At 40.1% G+C, this 18627-nt stretch overlaps 1 protein-coding gene across 1 annotated transcript in view; it reads right to left on the bottom strand.

The window, feature by feature from the left end:
* The window catches only part of LOC308687456 (uncharacterized protein), a 94976-nt gene that overhangs the window by 36210 nt on the left and 40139 nt on the right, over positions 1-18627 (bottom strand). The window contains exon 15 of the mRNA XM_081360018.1: positions 15701-15841. Within this exon, the coding sequence (XP_081216144.1) occupies positions 15701-15841 (141 nt within the window). The remainder of the gene's footprint in view (positions 1-15700; positions 15842-18627) is intronic.

Below are 18627 nucleotides of genomic sequence, written 5' to 3'. Positions count from 1 at the left end.
CTCAGGAACCTGATGATCAGGTCGTGCTTTCCCAGAGACTTACCATCAACTGCGTCGTGATGTGCGGCAATAGTGGCAACATACACTTTCAGGGTGAAGGGAGACAGCCTTCGCTCCAACCCTTCTTGCAGGAAGGAAAGCACGACACTGATCGGGCATTTCGAGGGTTCCTGATGTTTAGAAGAACACCAGTTGACGAAGAGGTTCCACTTGCTCTGACGCTGCTCTAGCGGAAGTGATGGTAGCCACCAACGCTGGTGGTAGGGTACTCAAACCTGCCTCGTCCCGTCCAGGAGCCACACTTGGAGGTTCCAAAGATCGGGAAGAGGGTGCCAAAGGGTGCCCCGTCCCTGAGAAAGCAGGTCCTTCCTCAGGGGAATTGGCCAGGGAGGTGCTGTCGCGAGGAGTACTAGTTCTGAGAACCAGATCCGGTTGTGCCAATACGGGGCAACCAAAATGACCTGCTCCTCATCCTCCCTGATCTTGCGCAAAGTCTGCGCAAGGAGGCTCACTGGGGGAAACGCATACTTGCTTAGGCCCCTCGGCCAGCCCCTGCCCTCATGCATGTCCCTGAGCATCTGGGCCTGATAGACCTGCAAGATGGCCATGGCATGCAGAGAGGCAGCTGCCTGTCCCGCCGCTCTGTAAGACTTTGCCACCAGGGTAGATGAAAATCTACAGGCTTTGGACGGGTGCTTAGGGTTGCCCTGAGAGGAAGCGCTTGCCGGACACAGCTGCATCGCGACAGAATGCTTCACCGGGGGAACCCCAGTGTACCCACAAGCAGCAGCTCTATCGAGGGGAGGGAAGGCGGAGAAGGTTGACGAATGATCGCGGGAAGACAATGGTGTCTTCTAGGACCGCGTGACCTCCTCATGCACATCCGGGAAGAAAGGTATTGGGGTTGGACGCCAGCGGGCATCGGTGGCCGCACCCAAAAACCAGTCGTCCAGCCGCGAGCGCACTGGGTCGGGTGGCGGGGACCACTCAAGCCCAATGGCCGTGGCTGCCCGGGAAAGCATGGCCGTCATCTCGGGATCAGACTCGGAAAATGCTGGCACACCCGAATGCAGCGATCGACATTGTATCCTCTTCTGGAGCGACAAACGAGATTCGCGGGGCCTCCGTAGAGGGACCAGCGGTCTCAGTCTGGACACTCGCGGGTACCAGCGCTGGAGAGGGGGGTGTGGACCGTGGACGAGTCGGCGGTTTGTTCCACACCGTTACCCCCAGGTCACCCCGGCCACCAGCCGAAGTACAGCCTCCTGGGGAGACCGTAGATTGGGGTGTGGGTGGGGGGACTCTCGCTTGAGTGAGCTCATTGAGTCTCGACCAAAGTGCGGAGATGGTCATGTTCCCACAGTGAGAACATGAATCATTCACAAATGCTGCTTTAGCGTGATCAATGCCCAAACACACAAAGCAGCGATTGTGCCCATCAGAATTAGACACATTGCGACCGCAACGAGAAGTTCACAGGCGAGGCATCTTTAAAAAGACGTGCCGCGTGCAAGCTCTTTTGTGAGATGAAAAACTCTGCGGATGTTGAAGAGGCCAGGGAGAAACACACTATCTGTCAGATCACTGATCAGATCAGCAGGGTAATGTGCACTCGCTGGAATCGCCGTCACACCAACACCGGAGAGTTCGCTCGTCTCAAAGATGAAGAGATAAAGAGTAACTCAGGATTCAGGCTTCTATGTGAAGTGAAGAATAGCTCTCGGCTCCGAAGCGAAAACATATCTGCATGTTGCCGGCGTACTTCCTTATATACCCCCAGAGGGGGGCGGACATACGCTATGCAAATTCCGCAGACCCATGGCATTTCATTGCCATTGGCTCGTTTTATATACTCGAAGGTGATAGGCTTTCTAAGCGAAACCCCATTCGTCGTCATTCGACGTAACTCGGAGTGACCACGAATGGAAACACAAGTATCAAGCGCGAAACGCAAGTAACTTTATGGGTGGGTCTCGGGTGATGTTGCTATTATACTAACGGGATAAATGACTCTTGCGACCGATGCAAATCTAAAATGGGTTGGTCTGAAGTAGCTTCATTATTCATAGGTGTGGTTTGGGCATAACGTGAAATAAACCAATCAGAGCGTCATCTCACATTCCCTTTACGAGCAGACACGCTTGTTCCATGGCGGATTGCTGTTATAACGGCGGATTTGCCAGGTGCACAACAGGAGCGGTTCACAGCCGAGGAGACTGACGTTCTCATCAGAGCCGTAAAACACAGAGAAGTGAAGCTGGTGGTTAAACAGGCGTATGATAATTTGGGTAAATGTGTAAGCTAGATTTATGCTTTTATAATAAACTATCTATCTATCTATCTATCTATCTATCTATCGTAATACATTTACATTTACATTTATTCATTTAGCAGACGCTTTTATCCAAAGCGACTTACAAATGAGAACAATAGAAGCAGTTAAACTAGCAGTAAGACAACAAAATCCAAGTGCTATGATCCTTCTCAGTATAATTCAACGCATTTTTTTATTTATTTTTTTGTTATAGAACAGAATAGAGTAGTAGAGAGAAAGTGTTAGTATTACTGGATCAAGTGCTGTCGAAAAAGAAGTGTCTTCAGCCGTAATAATGTATGATTTGCAAAAATGAAAACTGCTGCTTCTGTGTAGATGAGAAAAGCAAAGTGTATGTGCGTTGTGCACACGCTACATTATGGCCAAGCATGCGCCCTTAAAATAGCATACAGATGTGGCCTTTAAAAATGCGCGTCTCAGAGAGAAGAATGCCGCGGGCACTTCCGAAATTCTGCGGGATCGTGCAGAAGGGGGATTAGGTGTTGGACGCAGGAAATACTAAAACCTGTAGATAGCAGTCGTGTTTCATGTGGCCATACTGAGTTGACGAAGACAATGTTTTCTTTTGCCAGTTACATAAACAGTCACATATTCTTCATAAAAATCTGACTCAAACGCGCATCATTTGTCTTATTTTTTTTTTTTTCTGTGTACAGTAGAAGAGACGTGATGTATGAGTCTTATAACACAATAATTTGCGAAGACCTTTGAAGAGACCGAGAGCATTTGCGCAATATCATTATCTAATTTTACATTTAGTTCCTTTTTGCATGTTTTTAATAGCTTTAAAGTCCGCGTGAACTGGAAGTTGCAAACAACTTTTCTCCAGTGCTGTGACGTATTTCCCAGTGAAAAGGAATATTGAACAGAGGCCAGGGTTTTACTCTAGCGCTCCTCCTCTCCATCTCTCGCTCATTACAGACTAACGGTTTGAGGGGAGTGGTTAAGCGTTTCCCAACCCAAGTCCTCAAACCTACGTCATCAGAGAATTCCAGACCGGAAGTAACTTTTCAGACTTTGATTAAAGATTACGACGGCAAACAATTTTTTTCTGTGTTTTAACATGCACGGATTAATTGTTCACCACAAGACTAGTAATATGCGCTAACAGAGTAAATAGGGTCAATTTTGATTTCAGTTGGACTTTAACATGGTTGTAATGCGCTTTTCTGCATTACTGTACAGTACTTTTTATATTATCATGTTTCCCTTATAGGCGTCGATTTCGGTGGGGGCGGTGGGTACCCACACAGCAAAATCCCCAGTGTTAAATTAACACTCCTCAGTGTTTATATGTGTCCACACTACAGAGTGTTAAAATTAACACTGAAGCAGTGTTGAAGTTAATGAGATAATTAAGTGATTAATTAAGTGATGATTGGCCATTAGTGGTGACACCTGATGTTAATATGCAGAATCATTGACGGAAAGAGAAAAAACAATAACAGAAAAAAGAGAAACACAAGAACTACAACTGACTTCCAGTCATTACACATTGTTGCACTTATTATTACCAGTTTGACTTTATTTCTGTCATACATCGCCAAAAGTTCTTGAGATTCAACAGAAGTTTAGACGGTAATATTTTATGGAATTTTCTTTTCAAGTTACCATTATGGTGGTCAGTGTTTGCTTTAGTTGGGCTCTTGACTCGTTTCATTTTTTAATATTAGTTTTTCTCTGGTTGCTTCAACTCTGTGTTTATAAAGCACATTTGTTACTGCAAGAGAAAACATGACCTGTTCGCAATATGTTTTGATGAAAAAACATCCTGTAGTGTCCTGATTCACTGATGTCATTCAGAGTCTTTGATTATATACTTGATGTCTTGTTTTAGTATTGGTGATTGTAGCTCTGAGATTCTACAGTTTGAGATCCAAAAGCAATATGAAAAATTTTGAAAATACTTTGAGCAAAGAAGGTATTGTGTTTAAACGCACAGACATCAAGAATTAGCATATGAATCTCAACAATGGTGACAATAAACAAACTAGTGACAAACAGATCAACTATGAACATCACAAAACAAGCTACTAAAGTCAGAACAAAACAATAGCAAAATAAAAGCAAACAGAAAAAAACAATGAAAATTACAGGACAATTCAGCTGCATAATTTATTCATGCTGCAATGCATGATGTCAGCCATTGATGCGTTCTGATTGGTGGCTCCCATCATGCACTGCAACATTAAGCCTTTGTTTGATTGTCACCATTGTTGAGATTCATATGTAGATTCTTGATGTCTGTGTGTGATTTAAAAACTTTCAGATCATTAAAATATTGCTGGAAGTAACTACTGTAGTGAAAAACTAATAAAACAATTAAATAATCAGTTTATTGCTGGGTGACATCATTGAATCAGGTCACTAGTAATTTCATCATCGAAACATAACCAGGGCTGCATTTTCAAAAGCATCTTAAGCCTGACTTAATCACAGACCAACTGCAACAAATGGTCTATATGATCAAATTAGGCTTGCAATGTTTTCAGGAAACACAGCCAAAATCATAGTTACTCTTGCCACAACACATATGCTCTATAAGCACAGAGTTGGAGCAGCCAGAGAAAAACTAATGTTAAATAATAACGTGTCAAGAGCCCAACTAAAGCAACCACTGACCACCATAATGGTGACATGAAACGAAACATTCCATAAAACATTACCATCTAAACTTCTGTTAAATCTAAATAAGACCGTGTGTAGATGTATGACAGAAATAAAGTCCAACTGGTAAAATAATAAGTGCAATAATGACTCGAAGTCAGTAGTTCTTGTGTTTCTCTTTTTTCTGTTCTTGTTTCTATTTCCTTCAGTGAGTCTGCTTGTTATCATCAGGTGTCACCACTAATGGCCAATCATCACTTAATTAATCACTTAATTATCTCATTAACTTCAACACTGCTTCAGTGTTAATTTTTAACACTCTGTAGTGTGGACACATATAAACACTGAGGAGTGTTAATTTAACACTGGGGATTTTGCTGTGCACCCACCAGATTTCGTCATGAGTCATTTTGTACCCACCACTTTTAACTTCTGTCCATATTAATTTGACTTTTGGTTAGATTTTTTTTACAGTTTTCAGAGGTTATGAGGAGCAATATAAGAGAGAAATTTGGTAATCATTGTCTGACCCAACAAAAAAAACATTATAATATTCATTTTATTTTATTTTTCGTGTTCAAATATATGAGGGAAAAAACAATGTGTCAGTTTATGGTTATGGACGTGAGCGCTCTGAAAGCGGCACTAAAAGACTGCTTTAAAACTTTCACAGAGACCTCAAACAGAACAGCTGCCTGTCTTTAAATTGAATTTCGTTTTGTATTAATTATATCTTAATTTTAATCAATGTTTCATAAACCAATTGCCTGGATTTAAGAAGTAAATATAGCAGACAATCACGACATTGGAGGCGCCCGCGAGTGAACTGGATATGAGAGAAAAAATTGGTAATCATTTTCTGACACAACAAAAAAACATAATAATATTCATTTTATTTTAATTTTCGTGTTCGCATTTATAAATATATGAGGGAAAAAAAACAACGTGTTGTGAGTGCTCTGAAAGCGGCACTAAAAGACTGCTTTAAAACTTTCACAGAGACCTCAAACAGAACAACTGCCTTTGTTTAAATTGAATTTCGTTTTGTATTGATTATATCTTAATTTTAGGGTGTATTCACACCTGCCTTGTTTGGTTCGATTGAATTGAACTCAAGTTCGTTTCCCCCCTTCGTGCGGATCTTTTGGGCAGGTGTGAATACAGCAATCGCACTCGGGTGCGGACCAAACAACCGAACCGAAACCCAGCTGAAGAGGTGGTCTCGGTACGGTTCCAAACAAACTCTGGTACGGTTCGTTTATGGTGTGAACACGAACCGACCCAACTGCAGAAAACTGCGTCTTTTTATTTGACTGCTCTTATGAGGATACTTAACAAAATGGACATTTTGGCATAATGGTGTGTGTTATTGTTCGTTCAAGCACGAAAGAGAATTCGATTCCGGCGCGAGGTCTGTGCACGCGATACTGTTGTGCGTCTTTCTGTGCGTCGTGTGTGCATCAGGACATTAACAGACAAAGCGTTCTCTTTTGTCTTACCGCGCTTAAATGGTTTAAAAGCATGTTCCCTCGATCCGCACAAACTGTCTTGCAGCACATCGTTGTCTTCTCAAAATCCTAATTACAATATCGTATAGATGACATTGTGTCATATGCTCATTAGTTTCTTCATATTGCGTTTGTAGAGAATAACACCAAATCAGTAAAATAACAAATATTGCATTACGAAATATCTTCATGTTGAGCCTGTTTTTGCACTTTCTGCTTTTCCCTACTTGAGAATTCCTGTCCAATGAATGGATGACTTTAGCACACGTGTGGTTTTGTTTACAAATTTTGGTTCACTTGCAAAAAGAGCAGTGTGAAAGCGAACCGTACCAAACAAAAAAAACAAAAAAAAATCAACAACATTGTATTTGGTCCGGACCAAAGCAAGTGAACTATCGGACTCTCCTGGTGTGAATACACCCTTAATCAATGTTTCGTGAACCAATTTCCTGGATTTAAGAAGTAAATATAGCAGAAAATCACAACATTGGAGGCGCCGACGAGTGAACTGGAGTTCGTCTCATAAATGAACCGAAACTCAGCGTATAGGCTAATGCACATTCACATTCACAGCAATTTAGACACATTTAGACGCATTCATAACTAGAAAAATGCATTTCCGGAGGAACTGCAAAGTGTGCTTGCTCGGGTGCAGTGCACTAACGTTAGCAGGTAGTGGATAGATGCGAGATGCGAGAAAAAATGCGAGAATGCGAGAAAAAAGATGTCAAACTGTCTTTTATTTTCGAACTTAATTCCTCAATCAGCGCTGGACCGGCATTTTCTGTCTTCTGCTGAGCCCTGGCCGTAGACAGATCATATGTTTTACCCTGTCAATGCAGTGGTCTGCGTTGCGCTGATCTTATTCACACTATCGAGTGTAGGTGCAGCATTCTAACATTGAGATCCGCTTCCAAATTATGTCATTTTAATCACGAAATTGAAACATTAAAAAACTATTTGCTCTTTATGGTGAGCGAGTGATAGAGCGCGGCAGCAACGAACCATCAGCTTGCAGCGTAACAACATTGAATGCTCGGCCGAAAAGTTGATTATAGCTGTACAGGGCGCCTTATTATTTTTCATCTCCATAAATATATCTAGTAGTAGAGCTAATGCAAGGGCTAGAAATCTAGTAATCTTTTGCTGATACTTCCTTAGCTGTGTCTGAAACCGCTCACTCGTTCACTAATCCCTACATAGTGAATGGCAGTTGAGTGCACTACATCAGCAAAGAATCTGGACGCTGACATAATTATCACGCGCCAGAGAGCTCGGACAATTTGTCATAAACAATACCTACCCATCTTTAATATTTCCTTTTTTTGGGCTGTATGAATTGTATGTAACAATTGTATGTATGTATTTTTCACATTTATTGCGTTATTTGATAAAAAAAAAAGATAATAAAAACACTTGCTTGTCATATTTATTTACTTTTTTTAATTTATATGTGAAAATAAAAGAGAACAAAACACTACACAACACATTTGATTTTTCAAATATAGATATAACGGTATATATAAATAAATAACCAGGCGTCTGGTCTTATAAATGATTGTTTTCTAACTCGCGTGCACCGTTGCCATGGTGACATTTTTGCCAAATAATGTAAAATGTTGTAATGTTTTTTTTCTTTTTTTTTATCTTGTACATCCTCACATTGGAGTCTTGAGTTAATGTACAAAGTTTGGTTTCGATACGTGACAGCGTTCCTGAAATATGAACTACTTCCTGTTTTGGCGACTACGCCGCTGATTTCGTTTGGCTATGACGGGCAAACGCTTCCGAAAATCAAAAATCCTTCTAGTAACTTTTGTGAGGCTTGGTCCAAGGATCATGTACGTCTAGTTACGTGAAGTTCGGACCAAATTTGTGACCTGTGAAACTTTAGTTTCGCTTTCTGTTCAATCCACTATGGCGGACAAACGACATGGACTCGTGATGTCATCTTCGCGAGCAACTTACAACGGTACTGACCGTACGTTTTAAAGTTGGAACGGTGTCTCTGTCTCAAAGGGCCTAGGCGCAGGAGCTGGCCAAAATTTTTCTCCCGGGAATAATAATAATAATAATAAGAAAACTTAAGAAGAACAATAAGTGTGCTGCTTTCAGCAAGCACACTTAATTATTACTTTTACCGGTTCTTTGTGGCAAGCTTTATGCGTGCGGTCGTGCGCTTGAGTGTGGCTATATTACGAAAACGCTCATTATCCTGTAGGCTATATAAGTAGGCTAATTAAATTAATATAAAGGGGCGATTTGTCCACGAATTACTTAAAGGAGAAGTAGCCTGCTTTTAGCCTCTTAACATCCTTGATGTGTCATTACAAGTGCACAGAAAATGTGAGTGATTCCTTCAGAGTGAACACGGGTGAATCTGACTGCAGTAGATGTGAAAGAAATGTATAAAAAAGATGTTATTTAAGCCAGCGCAAATAGTCGAAATAGTCGATTGTCGAGTTCACGTGCATAGGTTTAGTACCTATGATCACGCGCGTGAACTCGGCAATCGATTACTTTGGACTTCACCCGAAAACAGGATGTAAACACAGGTATTTGCGCTGGCTTAAATAACATCATTTTTATACATTTCTTTCACATCTACTGCAGTCAGATTCACCCGTGTTCACACTGAAGGAATCACTCACATTTTCTGCGCACTTGTAATGACACATCAAGGATGTTAAGAGGCTAAAAGCAGGTTTAGTACTTGCCCCATTGAAGTCAACAGGGTGCAAATTTTAAAAATAGAATAACTCTGTGTAGGCAACACCGATTTTTGTCGTTGTTCTCTGTATTGACAGCACTCCAAATTGACCGGAGTTCTCCTTTAAATGAATAACTAGCCTACTAGTCGACTAGAAAAAAAAAATGTTAGTCGGAAGCAGCCCTTATTACACATTTTCGAACCAGGCAACAGGACATCAGTGTTGAGCGAGGGACCCTGCGGAATGAACGAGCGGAGCGGAATATTCAGAAATGCGCTCTCCACTCATGAATACGGATCGGAACAAACCTGAACCTCACTGTCTGCTGAACTTGCAGAATCATCAAAATATAATATTTCCTAAAGAAGAATTTAAAAACTTTATTGGTGGTAGTTGAGAAGAATTGCTCTTTCCATATCTAAATCATTTTGAGCGCAATATAAATGTATCATATTGTTATTCTTATTAAATAAGAATAATACGTATATTTTTTTTACAACATTTTTAACATATAAAGAATATAAGTTTAGCGTGTTGTGTGTATTTCCTAATTATAAGTTTTTGGTGAAATTGCAACCAAACTAAAAGTGCATAAAAACATAAAAAACGTCATTACTTTTTAAATTCTTATTCCCTCTTTGTTTAGCGATGTTTATAAATATACTTTTTTTTTTTTTTTGCATTTTTTTGACAAACTGTCCTACACTGAGGCCACATCCACACGAAGCCAGAGCTTTCCCTATCCGATATTTTTTTCCCCGTTAAAAAAAAAATCCGTAAACATGGTGTCGTCTCAAGAAATATCTGCGTACACACGAAACCACTGAAACCGACTCAAAACGATGTAGCCTAGTATACATACCAGACCAGGCGCTGTAATTCTGCCACAGACATACACTAAAAACGGAGAAGACTTAAAGCATGCGCATGAACCTTGCGGTGAACCTACAACAATACTATTAGGCACAGTAGCTTCTTTTTTTCTTTTATTTTTTATCAAGAACTTTGTTGAACAATATGAACAACCAAATGGTCTGGTACAAAATATGAGTCACGATATTCGATAGTTAACGGACGCACAAAGCTTGCCACAAAGAACCGGCAAAATCATGTGTCAAATATAGCAAGGAGACATTTTAATTGTTTATTAATAAACTAGCGTTTTATGTGTCAGTCAAAGATGTTGACAATGCTGACTCGTCATCTTCGCAGATATTGTGAACGTGCCTGTAGAGAGAAATGCACACTGATACGGATTACATAAGAGAGTTGTCTGTTTCTTTTCATTTTGAATTGTTTTGTTTAAAAGTGGACATTTCAAGCTTTCTAGATACATTTCTAAGTTTCGGTTCATTTATGAGACGAGCTCAGTTCACGAGCAATGCGAGTTATATCGCGCCGGTGCCTCCATTTCCTGATTAAATCGTCTTAAAGGAGAACTCGGCAACTCTAGCGAACTCTAGTCACTTCTTCGCTGATTTTCCCTTATGTTGTCGCATGTTTTCCCCACGAGCTCCCCCTACAGCTGTGGGGGGGCGTATATGTCACAACACGGTCGTAAAAAACTCACTTGCGGCGGCCTCCTCCCCCTCTCTACCGCTGCTCATGTGCGTTTGTTTTGATCGGAGCAAGCCAACTGAATCGTGTGGAGCTTTGTCTACCGAGGTGGGTAATCTGGTAATACATCATGCGTGTGTGTTTATGTTGAATTGCCGTAAAGCGATTCGTGTTTCGCGCTCGTTCTCGTTCTCGCTTCTCACGAGACTTCCAATTTCTATTTTACCGGGACGGTAGTGCCCAAGTTGCAAGGTTGGTTTTCCGCGGGGAAAGTCACCAATATCACCAGAACAGGTAGTTTAACCATCCAAATGATTTCTAGACAGTTTTATTAAGTTAAAAAAGTTACCAAGTTCTCCTTTAAATGCGTCTCCTTGTGGACAGAAACCAATGTAAACTTCCTGATTTACTCATGTAAAACAAGTCTAAACACAAGCACCACTCTTCTGATTGATGGTAACCACAAACCTCCAAGAGTTTGTAAACCAATTGTTTGTAAAACATATTTAATACTTACTTTACTTATAAATTCCCCCAATTTTTTTTTTACAGTGTATAAATAAAACGACATGAAGGAAGTTATTTCCAAAATGTAATTAATTGTACACAATTGTCTTTGTTTTAGCTGCTTGTTTTAGCTGCTACCAATTGACACAGAGTCAAGAAATTACAACCACCCACCCCCCAGGTCTGCCGATTCAACCCCCAATGCTAATCGATCTCTTCTCAGGGAATCAAAAGAAAACCGGTTTTTCCTGTTTTCACCAGCGTGTGGGTGGGGTTTTAATCCCTTGCAGTTCCTTGTTTAAATGCTATTTAAGCAAATCTACTATACATAGCCTACACTTTAAGTTATTTCAAATTAATATTTCTAACTTAATTTGTTGATATCGCTTAACTTAATTTGACATATGTTGATATAACCAACTGACATTGTAGCTGATTAGATTAGATTAGATTAGATTAGATTGCATGCCAAGAAGAGGCTTAAGCTTTGTATTAAGTAATGAGCGTTTACTATAATATAGCCGCACTCAATCGCACGACCGTACGCATAAAGCTTGCCACAAAGATCCGGTAAAAGTAATGATTATGAATGCGTCTAAATGTGTCTAAACTGTTGTGAATGTGAATGTGCATTATACGCTGAGTTTCGGTTCATTTATGAGACGAACTCCAGTTTACTCGCCGGCGCCTCCAATGTCGTGATTGTCTGCTATATTTACTTCTTAAATCCAGGCAATTGGTTCACGAAACATTGATTAAAATTAAGATATAATTAATACAAAACGAAATTCAATTTAAAGACAGGCAGCTGTTCTGTTTGAGGTCTCTGTGAAAGTTTTAAAGCAGTCTTTTAGTGCCGCTTTTAGAGCGCTCACGTCCATAACCGTAAACTGACACGTTGTTTTTTCCCTCATAAATGCTAACACAAAAATTCAAATAAAATTAATATTCTAATGTTTTTTTGTTTTTTTTTGTCAGACAATGATTACCAAATTTTTTCTCTCATATTGCTCCTCATAACCACTGAAAACGGTCAACGGAAGTTAAAGGGGTGATGAACTGAGAAATCAAATTTTCCTTGAGCTTTTGACATATAAGAGATCATCATACTATAATAATATCCTGTAAGTTTCAGAACTGAAAACTACCTTGTTAGTCCAATAAAAGCTTTTATAGACATCAGGCTCAGCAAACGACTCGTTTTTCAAAGTGGGGAACAATGACGTCAAAGAGGATAAAACACCGCCTCCACAAAAGAAGATCAACGCCTACTTCAGCACGGCCTGTTTAGCCCCGCCCACCGATTCGCCCAAACATGCTAAATAACATAGGACGACATGATAATTGCTACCGGATCGAGCTACTTACAAGCAATAAACATGCTGTTGACTAAATATTGTGCAGTGCCTGTTTGTGGAAGAAGACAGTCTGCATGAGCTTCCTTCGGATTCCAGCATGGTTAAACTTTATTAAATCAGTCAATCACAATTTCCCGACACGGATCTGCCAGCAACATGTAAGTAACCATGTGTATTCTAATGCCTGATCTGCGATCAGTGATTTCGGTGTAATTATTCAAGTTCAGATATTTCTCTTAAAATCGTTCAATACTGTTTATGCATCAGTGACTAAACGATCAACTTCACATAATTTCTCGTAGTATTATGAAAAAAATAATAACTAATTATTAAATTATATACAGAAAGTGATCAAAGAACGATCCCTTTCGCCCAAGCTGTCAATCAAACAGCACAGCGCGAGCCGCGAGAGCTTATCTGGACACTTACCAAACTCGTGATGAAATAATGACACTGTTACACTACACAACGAAGCTCTTACTGTGTACTCACATCGTGTTTGCATTGTGATTTGGTGTAAGCATTTGTGAGAGTGCAAAAATTGCGTTGCAATGATAAGATCTTTATTCACGCGATCAACAGACTGTCTGTCATCTGCTCAGTGCTCATCATGCTGCAACCTTTCATGTGATGGAATAGATTTAAATATAATGCTTTAAACGATACTGTTCACGATTTGTTCATCTCGATAGCTGTAATAGTAAAAACGTAGTAAAAGTTTTCGAGAGAGTTCATGTAATACTAGCTATTTCATTGCAAGCATGTCAGCCAATCACAGCAGTGGGCGTTTGCACTGCAGTCTCACAGCAGACACGCCCCTTAAAACGGAGCGTTCAGATCTGAAGCTGAAATCAGGCTTGGAAAAATGGCTTTTATTTATAAATTATGACAATTTTTGATGTAAAAATCATACTAACATTATAAGGGCACCCCAGGCAACATTATAAAATAATAAAACAATCCAGTTCATGACCCCTTTAAAAGTGGTGGGTACAAAATGACTCATGACGAAATCTGGTGGGTACACATATACACTGTCTTAGTGTCTCTTTAGAATATTGCTACTTTTAGAAAAAAATGACATAATTATGAATCAAATTATTATGAACAAATAATGAAACTGTGTCAAAATTCGACAACACAAAGAATGATCAAAAAGCGATAACGCACATCTCAGGTTAAATTAATTATATAAAAAACAGGGAACATTTTGTAAAAGCAAAACTGAACAAAATGCGTAATTAAAATAATTGTATTATGTGTTACCAAATATTTAATACCACTTCCCCATAATGTTGTAATTATTTTTTAAAACAACATCTGTCAAACTGTCAATCAGATACCTCTTATCTGGCCATTTTTATTTTATTTTAGAAGTCATAACTGTTGATCACCCTTTATATGGAATTTGTGAATATGAATATTTAGAATATTTACAAACTGTCGGCAAGACCTCAAACCAACCCCGGACATTCTGAGACTAACGTGGAAAAATCTGTATGCTTAATGCATTAAGACAGTTCAATTAAAATATTTATTAATAATGTAATGGCAAATCAGATGCACCCAAAATATAAATGCTACGCGTTGTGCTGCAACATTACCTCACAAGAAATATCTGCAAGAACAATCACGCAAGAAATATCTGCAAAAATTAAGAATCTGGGTAAGTCGCATTATTTAAGACTTTCATTATGTTAGGATGATTTTGTGTATATAAAAAAATACTGCTGGGTTTTTACAGGCAGAGTCACGTGTATTATGCTTCCACTAAATTCTCTGTTGCACTTATACATTCTAAAAAAAGCTGGGTTGTTTTAACCCAATTTGAGTCAAATATGGTCAAACCCAAATGTTGGGTTAAAAATTTAATTAAAAAATGTAACCCAACAGCTGGGTTTGTCCATATTTGACCCAATGTTGGGTTGAAACAACCCAGCATTTTTTAAGTGTATAAACGCGCATTGCATGCACAATCATCTTAATAGTTGTACAAAAAAAGTTATGCGCTGGCAAGAACGTCACTTTGCTGTTTTAATAAAAGCAATGTTAAATATTCTGCATGCACTCATCTCCTGGAAACCACAGCAATGACAAAGCATATATAAAAATTCGTAAACGTTGTCCAATAGCCCTTCTGGTCTTAAGACAACTTTGATGAACCTTTTGCATTTACAAATATTTTCAAATGTCTGTATAATACAGTAGCCTACTGTAAATATTTGTGTCTATTACTATTTATAATTTATATTTTATTGTGGATTTTTTCTCACAATCATGACGTAATGTGAAGTAAAATAAAAAATCTAATGTAAAGTTGTTGTTTTTTATGCGCCACATGGTGGATATTCTGTGAAGCGAAACACATTGAGGGATTTTTTAAGTAGGCCCCCCGAAAGCACTTGCAGAATTCTGAGAGACTATGCGAGACGAATTGCCGAATGCTGCGGGAGAAAACGCGCGTTTTTAAAGGCCAGATCTGTATGAATAACATGCGCAACGCATGTTTTTCCTGGTCAGTGGCGGAATTGTTTTCTAAACCTGCAAAATAGCATCAGGGAACGTTTGTGCCGGAACACACCTCCTCTTTGCGCTGAACCGCCCCCGGGAGTGCAAGTGCATTTGCTAGTTTACCGACGTGCGTCTGTGGAGGGAAAAGTCCGTTGTGCGCGGGTGCAAAATAGGAATGATACATGTGTTGGTGTACAAAGTCAATTGCGCTGGGTGCAAGATAGAGCCCCTCATGTTTCAAGTTTCATTAAATGATATGCTTAATTTATAAATGCATCACATATATCTTGGATGGTTATAACCAGGGTCAGAAATTAATCAGGGCTTGAACTAGGTAAAAAAAAATCATCTAATATTTGCATATTTAGTTATGGGTTTAAACACCATCACTGCAAACAAGATATGTTCTAAGAATATTTTCCATTAATTTGTAAAAATGTCATTTCTGAATGTTCTCTGAAAGATCAAAACGTCCAGTTTTTTTAATCTTTTGAAAAAGGTTGAGGGGAACATTCCATTTGATCATTTTGCAGTTGGTATTAATCATAGTGTTTTAATCATAGTAGTCATAGTAATCATAGTTTATCAGATAAACTCCACTCGTACCCACACACTGTCCGGTTGATGCTGTGAAATTGAGTGGATCTGATTTAAATCCTTCATCACAGGTGCAGTAGTAACTTCCATGTGTATTGAAACACTGAGCGTTTTCGCCACACGGACTCCGCGTCTCACACTCATCTTCATCTGTAAGAGAGGCAGGAATCAAAATCGAAACGTTGTTACAAAGTTTAATAACTACGGTTACACAAATTCCCTCTTTTGAGTGACATACAGAGCATTAACTGTGTATTATGCACATTATGAAAAAGACATTGTATTAAAACACACAAGGTTCTCATTACCGACACAGGTCCTATTTTTTAATGTTTTGAATCCATCGCCACATTTACTGCAGTCAGATTCACCCGTGTTCACTCTGAATGAATCACTCACAATGGCTGTGCACTTGTAATGACACATCAAGGATGTTAAGAGGCTAAAAGCAGGTTTAAAACTTGCCCCATTGAAGTCAACAGGGTGCAAATTTTAAAAAGAGGATAACACGGTGTAGGCAACACCGGAGTTCTCCTTTAATATGATTGTAAGCTCGCACTCGATAAGCCCAAAGTCCGGCATCCGACCAGCGCGGAAGGTCTCTACGTGTTACTGTCTTTTCTCGTGGCAAAGTATTTTTGATTAAATGAAATACATTTGGAAATGTATTCTCGCATTATTTCATCTGACTCCATAAATGAAAAGGTTTTAATGATATCTGTGGATCATTAAATGTGAGCAAATGTTTGACTATTCTTTTTAACTCTTTAATGAACATAATGTCAAAGTCAGTTAGAATAATCAAATGTAACAATTTATTATGTCAGGTAAATGTATCATGCCAATTTCATTATCAATTCAAAGATAATCGATACAAAACATCAAATGCTCTGGAATAAAGAGAAGAGATGCGAACCCGACATTATACATGAAGCTGAGAATATCACTGTCAGCCTCTCAAGCTAATGTTATAGAGGTGGTTCCCGTACTGCCTCCTCCGCACCACCAGAGGGATCCGTCTCCGGAATATTAACCACTCTCTCACAAACTCAAATTCCCATCATGCCTCTCACCTGGGACTGATTGCACAACACACCTGCACGTCATTCACACACACACATATAAACCACTTCCACACACAACATCTCTGCGAAGTCTTGATTTACCTTGGCCATCACTACTGAGCGTTATTCTCCATGTATTGTTTTCTGGATTCTGACTTTGGACTGTTTACCTGTTTCCTGATTGTATTTCTGCCTGGCCTGACTCGGATTGTGTTTTGGACTCTGATTATTGCTGCCTGCCCTGACCTCTGCCTGTTTCCTGGATATTCTCTGTTTTCTCTCCATTGCTCTGTTTGCTGTTATTGACCCTGCCTGTACGACTATTCTTAAATAAAAGCTGCAAATGGATCCCACTGAGTCCGGTGCTTCGTCACAGAAGACTTCGCCAACAACCGATCCAGTAGCGGTCATGCAATTGTCTACGGAGCTGTCAGCCCAAGCCTCACAACTCGCATTGCATCATCACCAGCTGAACCATCTGACAACGCTTACTGAGGAACTTGTCAAAGGATTACAAGATCTTCGGGCATTAGCGGCTAACGTTCCTCATGTGCAATCTCAAGATGCTTCTCCACCTACCGTGAGTAACCCTGTTAACCCTCGACTAGCATTTCTGAATTCTGAATCTCTGTAATTCCTCCCTAACAGTGGAGGCGCTAGACGGGTGACCCCTTGGAGAAGGAAGAATTCACCGTGTCACTGAAGAAGTTAAAATGTACATTGGATCCCTGCACTCTGAGTCTATCAAATTCTATGTCATCCATTCTCCTCATCACTCCATCATTCTCGGGTTTCCCTGGTTATCTACTCACAATCCTCACATCTCCTGGAGAGAAGGTCAGATTATTCAATGGGATACCAATTGTCAAAACCGCTGTCTGTCCAAAGTCACTCGTGTTCCCTGTCAAGTTCCAGATGTCTCCACACCTGATCCAGAAATTGTAGATTTACCACCCGAGTATGCTGATCTCTCCGAAGTCTTCAGCAAAAGAAAAGCATCTTAACTTCCTGAATATCGACCAACTGACTGTGCCATAGACCTCCTCCCCGGTACCACACCTCCAAAGGGTAGGATATTTCCTCTATACCAACCTGAATCCGAAGCTATGAAACGCTATATTGAAGAAGAGCTAGCGAAGGGTTTCATCAGACCCTCCACATCACCAGCAGCCGCTGGTTTCTTCTTTGTGAAAAAGAAGGACGGGGGATTACGACCCTGTATTGACTACCGGGGATTAAATGAAAACACCATCAAGTTCAGATATCCACTACCTCTTGTTCCAGCTGCACTAGAACAACTCCGTCAAGCCAAGTATTACACCAAACTGGATCTACGCAACGCCTACAATTTGATTCGTATCCGCGCGGGTGACGAGTGGAAAACTGCATTTTCAACCACTAGAGGGCACTACGAATACTTGGTTATGCCCTTCGGCCTAGCTAACAGTCCTTCAGTCTTCCAGTCATTCATGAACGACATCTTCCGGGACATGCTGGATAAATGGGTAATAGTGTACATTGACGACATTCTGATTTACTCAAACTCTATGGAGGAGCACATCCGTCAGGTCAGGTTGGTCTTACAACGCCTTTTGCAGTATCAACTGTACGTCAAAGTGGAAAAATGTGAGTTCCATCGAACAAGCATATCCTTCCTGGGATACATCATTAGTCAAGAGGGGGTAGCCATGGATGAAAAGAAGGTAAAGGGAGTTCTGGAGTGGCCACTACCCCAAACCATCAAAGAACTCCAACGGTTCCTAGGATTTGCAAACTTCTACAGGCGATTCATAAGAAACTTCAGCCTCATAGCCGCCCCTTTAACTGCCATTACCAAACAACACACTACTCGGTTGAACTGGTCCACTGAAG

Source organism: Scardinius erythrophthalmus (genome assembly GCF_964197995.2).
Source record: "Scardinius erythrophthalmus genome assembly, chromosome: 3".
NCBI lineage: Eukaryota > Metazoa > Chordata > Actinopteri > Cypriniformes > Leuciscidae > Scardinius > Scardinius erythrophthalmus.
The sequence above is the reverse complement of the archived record's forward strand: the minus strand, read 5'-3'. Positions and strand labels throughout refer to the sequence as shown.